Below are 9,582 nucleotides of genomic sequence, written 5' to 3' on the forward strand. Positions count from 1 at the left end.
CGCTCTGAGTACGGCGGCGGCTCAGACCAGCTCTTCCCTGCTAGGGACACACCACTCCAGTGCTAGGTATGGCTCTTACTCAATATTTATTTAATCTTCCCCCCTCGGCTCTACTTTCCCCCACTGCTCTCCTTTATTTCCTTGTCCGTTTCCCCCTCTTTAATGTTTCAATCTGCTTCTATTTCGTTTCTGGCTTCCCCTTTTGGCTTTTAATCCTTTGGCTTTTCATCTTGGCTCTCCGTGAGTTGTTCCTCTTTTTCCTTCTCTTCCACATTCTCAATGGTAATTGTTACGTTTTCACTGCTGATGGAACGATCTGGGAAGGAAAAAGGAAACTTAAGCCACGTTCTAGCACTCAGCAGTTGGGCACGAGAAAGACCCCCGGACTCCCTTGCCCTCACCAGGAATCTCTCACTCCCCTCTACGTTCTGGGACGGCAGGTGCTGGGCTGCACGGCCTGAGGAGACCAGCCCCGGGGGCTGCGGGCACAGAGCCCTGCCAGGATCCCCCCACCGAACCCCAGGAGGGGCGGGGCAGGGCTGGAGTGTCGGGCTGCAGGGGACCCTCAGGGAACGCTGCCATCTCCCGTTCTAAGCTGGGCACGGCCGGATCTGGGAGCGCAGCTGGAGCAATGCTGGACTTCCACCAAGATTTTAATTCAATACTTGCAAGGAAATGGGTGCTGTGGGAATTCTAAGGTGCTGGACAGGAAAGTGGTTTTTTTTTTTCCATTTCTGGGCGCAGAGGTGTGAACGACAAGTACCTTGCTGTGAGGGAACCGTCATCGCTTCTTTGTGGCTTTTTTTCAGCTCCGCAATGAAGCTTTTGCTCACATTATCCAAGGCCTGAAAGGGATGTGGTTCTTATGAAAGCCCCAGAAATGCAGCTACATACCCAATATTTCCCTGTTTTCTTTTGCTCTCTGCTATCGTTATGAAGTCCTTTCCTACTGTAAAACTGCATTTCTACTGCATTTCTATGGCATTACTGGCTGGAGTATCCAGCTGGGATAACAGCTCCTCACAGATGCTGCCCAGGGCTCCTCCTCCCCGCAGCAGCCCCCTTACCGCAATGATGCCATTTTGAGCAGCTTCACTGGGCACAAGCTTCGCCTTCTCCAGAGCCCTTTCAAAATTCATGATTGCAGAACGGTAATCTTTCAATTTCACTGGAACAGACAAGGATATCCGCTGGTTTAGCCCAGGATCAGGAGAACAGCAAGAATTAATCAAGCCAGTCTTGAACTGAGCAGTTGCTTTGGCTGTTAAATCCCAGAGATGTTTTCAGACCAGCTTCTACACCCTGAGAGCAAAACCTGTGCCCACATCTTTACCTTGTGCCTGTGCCACCAGCACAGTGGCATGGAGCTGCCACTCCACATCTCCGTCTTCATCTGCTGACTGCAGGGACTTCTGGCCGTAATCTTGGGCTTCTTCAGCTTTATCCAGCTCAAGGTAGCACCGTCCAATTTCATGGAACAGCCAGGCCTTCTCCAGGCTGGATTGGGCCAGTGGAATCTTCTCCTCCCAGCTTCAAGAAGATTAAGACAGACATATCTTTACCAACCCTCACTGGGTACAGTTACGACTCAATCACTGCTTTGATAGCAAAGGGTTCAGGTGTGAAAGTTTCCCCAGATCGAGCTGCAGTGAGAACACACGGCTGAAGAGCCGTGACCTGGGTCACTCCAACCCCTGATGTCCTTCCTGCTGGGCTGTACATACGTGTTGATGGCCTGCTGGAACCTGCCGATTCGGGCGTACACGTGGCCGATGTTGTCCAGGGCCCGGGACACGGCGTCCGTCAGAGCGCTGCGGTGGGGAGACAAAGGGATTGTGGCACTGACATTGTCCTGTTCCTCACCCACTCTGGGTTTCTTCAGCCTCATGGTCCCTTTGGTGCCCCCCATGCCCTCAGGGAAGCACTGGGAAGTAAAGGGCCCAGGTCAGGCTGAAAGTCATGAAATCAAGGTTGATTTTTGATTTTATCTACAGGTCTGGCAGCTGACTCCATGAGACACATGGGAAATGGTTTAGCTTTGCCTTTGATTATTATTAATTTTTGTGCAAACCTGGCAGTCCTTGGGAAAATCTTTCCACTTTTCTTTGCCTCCGTTTCCCTCTGTGTCCCTGACACTCGTGGATGATTTCTGTCTTTCAAAGCAACAGACCCAAAAAGGCATCTGTAGTGTGTCTGCAGGCTCCTGACACCAGCCCTGATCCTGTGCTTGGACTGAGCTTTGCTCCATGCTACAGGCAGCTCCTTCTGTAATAATGAAGCCTGTGGGCTTTAATTTTTTTCTTAATTATCCTCGTTCTCAGCTTCAGAAGCGGCTCTGCCTACCCTTACCTTAGAGATGAAAAAGCCTATGCGAGGAGCAGATAAATGTGATGGGAGTCATGGAATTACAGTCCGGTTGGGGTGAGATCCAGTTCAAACCCCCTTCACGGGGTCATTAACGCGAGTCATTAACGAGTCATTAGCGGCGTCTCCAGGTGCAGCCGCCAGAGGGCGCGGCCCGCCCGTCACCGCCGGTCCTTAAAGGCAACTTCGCGTGTAGAGAGATCCCAAACCCAGGAATCTCCTGCCAATTCCTGCATTTACCTGGCGCACTCGGGGAGTGCGATCACCAGGAGAGAGGCAACCTTCTCCTAAACCAACATTCATTTCCAAAAGGATTTTTGAAATTGAGAAACAACCACCCAGTGACATTGTGACAGCCCAGTGCACTACTGACAAAAATAAATCCCAAATCACTTCACTTCAAGGCACTGTTCCATGTTTTCTGCTATGCTTTGCAAACTCTTGCTAAATCTAAGACTACATTTTGCTCCTCTGTGGTTCAGCTGGAAGAGCCGTGGGATGTGTCCAGTGCAGACAGGCAAGTGCACCTGGAAGAGACCTTTATTTCAAGCCATGCTTAATGGTCTGTATGAAAAGGGGTTTAAGACAAAATGTAGCAGAAAACTGGTGAGCCTGATCTTCCTGAGAAGGAAGTGCCTGCTCAAGGCTCAAGTGCTGAGACTGGGACTTGTGCTCTTTTGCTTTGCTTCAGGAGATGTTTCAATGTGCCCTGTGCCGTGGGTCCTTAAAAATCTGCTTCAGGCTCCTTATTTTTGAAATAATGAAGATAAAAAGTCACCACAGACCCTAATACTTGGGCAGAGCTGGATGTGTAGTCCTGTTAAACTCACAGGTGATAATTACATAACCTAATGCTAAAACACCCCCACAGAGGTACTTTCCCCTTTCCCCACCCACCTGAACTACCCAGAACTTACTTCTTCCTGGCAAAATCCAGATCCATCTTATGGCTGTGCAAAGCTGCCTCCATCTGTCCCATTGCCAAGTGTGCATTCCCAATACAGCTGTGGAGGTTCCCAATCAGTTCATTCTTGTTGGGAACTTCCTCCTCTGTCCACCCTTGTATCTTTCTCAGCATACGCTCAGCTTTCCTGCAGCTTTCCTCAGCGGAGCCTCTGGCCAGACCTGGGGACAGGGAGCAGAGTTTGACACTGGAGTGTGACACAGAGACATTGAGAATTTGTGAATTCCCCATCCCTTGAAGTGTTCCAGGCCAGTTTGGACAGGGCTTGGTGCAACCTGGGATAGTGAAAAGTGTCCCTGCCCATGGCGGGGGGGTGGAATGGGGTGAACTTCGAGGTCCCTTCCAACCCAAACCATCTTGGAATTCTGTGATACCCAGGAAGTGAGACCTGGTGAAGTGGGTTACCCTCAGACAAAGCTTGGGAATAGTTAGAGCTCCCAAAGCAGTGGGAGGCACTCAGCTTCCAGCCAGGAACCTACACAACTCAATGTCCTCCATATCCTTTGCGATGGATCTGCCAATGTCAGATGATTTCCGTTTCTTGTCCTGCATCCTCCCCTGCCGCAGCAGCTTGCGCTCGTACACCCGGGCGTACATCGGCTTCTGCTGCTGCCAGAAGTCCCGGCGGTGGTTCAGGTAGGAGATGCCATCCAAAACCAGGTCCATGACTTTGATCCCCTGCCTTGTGCTGCTCTGCATCAAGTCTGGAAATAAGATAAGGTAGAACCCAGGTGAGAATCAACAGACCTGAGCTGCAGCTCAGTGGGGAATTGATTGGGAACGTTTTCCTGCTCTGACACAGACAGTGCTGGAAATGAAAGTGTCCCGTGCTCCTCAGAGCTGAGGTGATGGGGGAGTTAACAAAAAACTCTGTTACCCATCCTGTGTGGTTCAGTGAGCTGAGCTGGTGTTCCAGCCCTCTATCTGCTCCCTTCCCTGCTGATCAGAGCCAAGAAGGGGCCCAGAAAGCAGGGCCAGCTGTGCTCTTCTCTGGGACAGAACATCTGTATGGCACATCTGTATTGACAGGGCACTTTGAACAGTGCTGTGGATCAGGCTGGCAGATGGAAACTGAGAGGGCTTTTACCTGCCTGGAAACCAGACCGCCCACATGTATAATTAATGCTGGCAATACCACAAAACCTGTGAGCAGACCAAATCTTAAGCACTTCTCTATTTCTGAGTGAAAAGTTCCCTAGAAATATGACTAAAGGAGAATCATCTGTGTGCCTTTTTCTAAAATAAGATACTTCTCCAATTCCTGCATCTTGACCTTAACAGCATTTATAACAAACCCACAGAAGAGTCACAGCCCCATGAGCTGACACCTGCCTGTGTCCCCACCACTGAGAGCACCATGTGCTATGTGAGCTCTGGTACAACTAAGGAAGAGTCACAGGGATATAAAAGAAGAAGAGAAATAAAGAATCATTTTTAAAAGGATGAAAGAAAAATAGAATCTGCTGAGAAGGAGAAACACCTTCATCCTTGAGCAACTTCTCCAGGTACGCCTTGTCAGCATAAAGCTCTCCCAGAAGCTGTCGCTCTGTTTTCGGACTCTGCTTCTTCGTCCGTTTTTGATCCTTAGTCGGTTTATTCTGCTGTTGCTGGTTGTCTTTTTTTCTCTGCAGCTAGAAAAAAGCAAAAGGAGTTGGGGGACATCAGTGGGGAACACTGGGATGAGCAGAATTCTGTTTACACTCCATATAAGACAGCTTCTTTTTTAAATTAAAGCAAAAAGTCAGTGTCTCACCAGCTGCTTTGGCTATGAAATTCTGTAGCCAGTTGTGCTCCCTGGGGACCACAAGGGTGTTATAGAAAGGGCAAGAACTAGTTCTGGCCTCTCAGAGGAACAAGACACTATTGCAATGGAGCACCCAAAAGTGTAGCAATAGAGAAAAGTGTCCATTATCAAAACTGTGACCCTTAAACATCAGGTAAACCCAAAGTCAATACTGGAGCTCACTGTACCCTCCTCGACCTCTGGGCTGTTACTCATTAGCCTCAGATGGGTGACTGGCAACACCCCCAGATACGGGCTGGAGAAGAAATTCCAAACTGGGTTTTGTTACTCCATGGTGACTCTTCCTGCCCTTCTGCCTTCCCCTTTAAATTCTGGGTGGCTTGAGCCAGACCTGCATTAGAAGCAGGTGAGAAACACTCTCATGATGGGCCAGTGTGTTTTAATCCTCAAGAGGCCCTTCAGCAGGCCCACTGCTCCCACAGCCATGTCCCTGTGGGGACTGTCACCCCTCAGGTGCCCATTTCAGGCAGTTTTAGCATTACAACAACTCTAGAAGCTTCTTCAGAAAGAGCCCCATGCTGTACCTCTGCCTGCCTGCTCACGAAGCACAGCTCCTCCGTGTTCTCCAGCTTCACTGCGGATGGATCTGCAGACACAGAGGAGTCCGTGTTAGTGGCCCACAGCAGCCATGCAGGGTGTTGTGAGTAAAATGCCCATCAAGGTGCCAAGCCCAAAGTGTTTGGTTTCAACCAAAGCTTTTCTAACTCTTTCCCATGGAATACGGGTGTTGGTGTGTTCGGGAAGCAGGGAATGCAGCTCATCCACTAGCTCCTCTTGGGATTTTAATTCACACAGCACAGGGGCTCCTGTTGCAATATTCCTACAGACAGGGTACATCCTGCATGGAAACTGAAGAAGGAGAAGGATGCAGATTCTTCTGGGGGATCACAGCTGAAGCATAAAATTGAAAGAAAGGCATTTTAAAGGTTTGCGCACTGATTAGGGCAAAATACCCGTTGTGTTTTCACTGACGCCCAGTTCTACCATCTGTCTGCACCCTGGGAGGGGAGAGTGAGGAACAGCTCTTTCTTTGTTCAGGGGGAAGGACAGAGCTTCCAAGGCTGCTGCAGAATTCCCTTAGGCACAACCATAGCCCAGGCCAGCAGCACGAACACAGGCGGATTACGGGAGCAGGTGTTCCTGATCCTTCCAGGTAAAGCAGAGTCAGGGAAGCAGTTTGGGGATGGACCCTGTTAATGTGTGTGCATTTCCCAACTATTCAAACATCTAAATCCGTGCTGACGTGTTTCCATGCTTCCCTGCATCTCAGAGCTATTGACTGATTTAAAGTAAGTTTTCTAGTTTTTTAATCCATTCCTGTGCCTGCAGCCCAGGGGCTCAAAGGTGGTTAAGAGTTCTTGGCTTGGGATACTGAGCTGGGAAGATTTCAGGTGGGAGCTGTGATGATATTTGAGCATTGTGCTAAGCTCAGGAAGCAGAAGGAATGGAGGAAAGCAAGCCAGATCTGGAAATTTTCCCTGTTTTCTAAATAACTATCCCATATGAAAGTGCTGCAGGCTCTGGTACCACTGGCACATGTTAATCCCTGGCACTGGGGGAGGGCTGAAATTTTGAAGTTTTGGGAGAGGGAGGCCCTGGCCTATCTGGGGATCTGTGTAGGGTGTGAGTGGGCATGTCAGGAGCTGGGCAGGGACAGGCTCCGGGATCCACCCGAGCGGTTCCAACCCGCCAGACAGGTTTGGCAGCCCCAGATGAGCCCTGCATGGGTGCTCCACTCACGTGTCAGAGGTGGCAGCCCCAGGTGAGGTGTGTCTGGTCCACACAGTGGGGCACGTCCTGTCCATGCCCGCTAGCAGAGCTGAGAGAAAAACTAAGGGAAAAGGGACAAGTTTTCAGTTTGTTTTGAACCCCACGAGGTCCTTGGCCTTTCCTGCCTCTACAGGACCTGCTCAGTGATCTGAGCCACGAATGATGAAAGCAGAGCTCGTTACAAGAGTCAACAGTTTCACTGCTCTTGTGCAATGAAAACTGGAGGAGAGTCAGGATTTGAGGAGGCCAGTCTGAGGTAGCATGGCATATTTCCTTCCAAACTTTGAATACAGGGATAAAGGTCTCAAAATGGATTCTGTAATTAGTGCTGGAGGTAGATCATAGGATCATAGAATCCCTGAATGGTTTAGATTGGAAGGGACCTTAGAGCTCATCCAGTTCCATCCCCTGGAATTCCACCTCCCATGGTCAAAGACACCTTCCATTAGACCAGGTTGCTCCAAGCCACGTCCAACCTGGCCTTGGAAACTTCCAGAGATGGGGCAGCCACAGCTGCTCTGGGCAACCTGTGCCAGGGCCTCCCCACCCTCACAGGGAAGAATTTCTTCCCAATATCCCATCTAACCCTGCCCTTGGGCAGTGGGAAGCCATTCCTCCTTGTCCTGGCACTCCAGGCCCTTGTAAATAGTATTTCCAACTTTCTTGTCAGCTCCCCTCATGTACTGGGAGGCCACAGTCAGGTCGCTGATGAGATGAGCTGCTCTGGTCTGTATTCCCTGGAATGTTTCCATGATGATTTTGGAAAATGGAGTGTCAGGACTTACCTACAGAACTAAAGGGATCAGACACTGTGTATGTACAGGGCAGAAGTAAAGAACAAAAGACAAAAAGAGCAAGATTGGCTCTTTGTGGTGCTTCCTGCTGCTTCTGGATTTATCTGCCACAAATAACATGGCCCCAGAAGCAGAGAGACTCTGGTGTGGGGCTCTTGGGTCACTTGCAGAGCTGATTTGCCATCAGCTGGGCCCTGAACAGCGTCATCCGGGCTCATGGGGGCCAGAAAGTGACACTTCTTACTCCCAAGGCAGTTGATAATCGCCTCCTCGGCCTTGTTGATGCCCAGCTGGAATTTGTGTATATCTGGGCGGAGCCTCCGGCCTCGGTGGTAAAACACCAGCGCGAACTCAAAGTCACCCATGGTGTACAGTGTCTCTGCTTTTTGGTAAAGCCCCTAAAATGACATTTGGGAAACAAAATTATTAAAAGGAGGGAAAACTTTCATGGATCTCAAGTAACTCCTGCCAGGCAGAAGTGAGAGCCCAGGGCTGTAACAACTTGCATACATTAAACCCCAAACCTGGAGGTGCCTGAGCACCTCGACAGCTCCGAGAGCAATAGAAATCTCAGGAGTGTTTGGAGTGAGCTCTTTCCTCACAGCTCTGCCTCAGACCCTCCAGGGTCTCCCAGATCCAGGCCAGCCCTTGGCCACCCCCCTCCTACCACTTCAGCTGGTTACCTCGGGGAATGTTTTGTCAATTTTGAGCGAGGCTTCAGCATCTTTCAAGGAGTTTTCTGTGTCTCCAAGCTTCAGGAAACACTTGGAGCGGGTGATAAGGCAGTGCTTGTCTCCTGCCCTCAGTTTCAGCGCCTGGAACCACAGACATGGACATGTCACCAGCGCTGGACATGTCACCAGACATGGACATGTCACCAGTGCTGGCTCAACACCACAAATACACAATTGCAGGTATTTGATGCCACCTGCACAGTTCCCACATGGATCTTGACGACGGATGAGGACAAAACCACAAGGTTTTTAGTGATAAGAGTGTTCTCTTGTTGTTCACAGGTTCTCTATGCTGCAGGCGCTGCCCTGTCCCTGAACTGCCCTGTCTGGGTCACCCCCTCGTGCCGAGACCTTCTGGGGACACGTCCCTCCGTGCCTTCCCCTCTTTCCATGGGTCCCCCCCCGCCTCTTCCCCCGCCTGAACCGAGCGGCGGCCCCACCCCGAGGCCCCTCCCGCCGCGTGCAGCTCGGTGCCCTCGGGCCGCGGCGCCCTCACGTCATTGAAGCAGCCCAGAGCCTTGTCGTGCTGGCCGCGCCGGCTCAGGGCTGTTCCCTCGGTCATGAGACTCCCGAAAGTGACCACGGGCAAGGTCTCATCCTCCGCCATGGCTGCGCTGCGGCGCCGTTGCCGAGCAACGGTAACCGGGCAACCGCCGCTTCCGGTGCTCTGTCCCGCCCCGGAAGTGACGGACGCGCCCGGACGGTGCCCACGTGGGCTCCCGGTGTCCCGGTCCCGGCTCCGGCCCGGTCCCGGCTCCGGCCCGGCGCTCGCTACCGGCGGGTCCTCGCCGAGCTTCTGAGCTGACCCGACTCCGTGCCCGTGGGGTTCTGTTCTTGCACCCGTGTTCCCGGGGCCCTGCCAGGAGCGCGGCCGCTCGGTACAGCCGCGGTGCCTCGGCGGTGGCCGAACGCCGGGCAGAGCCGGTTCCTCTGCCCCGCCGGGTAACGCGCGTGTGTTCCGCAGGCGCAACACGAGGGCAGCCACCGTCTCCCTACAGTCGATAATGGTTTGGTGCTCGCGGCTGGCCCCGGTAGCGGTTTCAGCGCTGAGGGGGCTAGTCCTGGCTAAATAAATGCTGCTGGGTCACTCCTATCAGCTCTTCAGTCCTGACTTTATTTTGGCGCTGGGTCAGGCCCTGCGCCAAGATTTGT

General features: G+C 51.8%; 1 protein-coding gene and 1 long non-coding RNA gene across 3 annotated transcripts; one reads left to right on the top strand and one right to left on the bottom strand.

Moving 5' to 3' along the window:
• Positions 1-67: 67 nt before the first annotated feature.
• Positions 68-9,037, bottom strand: ODAD4 (outer dynein arm docking complex subunit 4). 2 transcript variants are annotated; one of them, XM_042027885.1, is made up of 12 exons: positions 8,927-9,037; positions 8,380-8,511; positions 7,941-8,094; positions 5,657-5,718; positions 4,809-4,959; positions 3,808-4,032; positions 3,282-3,489; positions 1,725-1,811; positions 1,334-1,530; positions 1,068-1,168; positions 764-845; positions 68-316 (listed from the first exon to the last, which is right to left on the bottom strand). In XM_042027885.1, the coding sequence occupies exons 1-12, from the start codon at positions 9,035-9,037 to the stop codon at positions 210-212; spliced, it is 1,617 nt and encodes a 538-aa protein (XP_041883819.1). In that variant the 3' UTR covers positions 68-209. The 2 variants fall into 2 exon arrangements, with proteins under 2 accessions (XP_041883819.1, XP_041883820.1); XM_042027886.1 differs by lacking the exon at positions 764-845 and having other exon boundaries at positions 193-316.
• Positions 4,028-9,523, top strand: LOC121664532. The gene is made up of 2 exons (XR_006016030.1): positions 4,028-4,833; positions 8,713-9,523. It is a non-coding gene; the product is annotated as an uncharacterized LOC121664532 (long non-coding RNA).
• Positions 9,524-9,582: the final 59 nt, after the last annotated feature.

This window comes from Corvus kubaryi, unplaced genomic scaffold, assembly GCF_017639235.1.
Source record: "Corvus kubaryi isolate FWS band 111438036 unplaced genomic scaffold, C.kubaryi_AGA036_p1.0 37301, whole genome shotgun sequence".
Taxonomy (NCBI): Eukaryota; Metazoa; Chordata; class Aves; order Passeriformes; family Corvidae; genus Corvus; species Corvus kubaryi.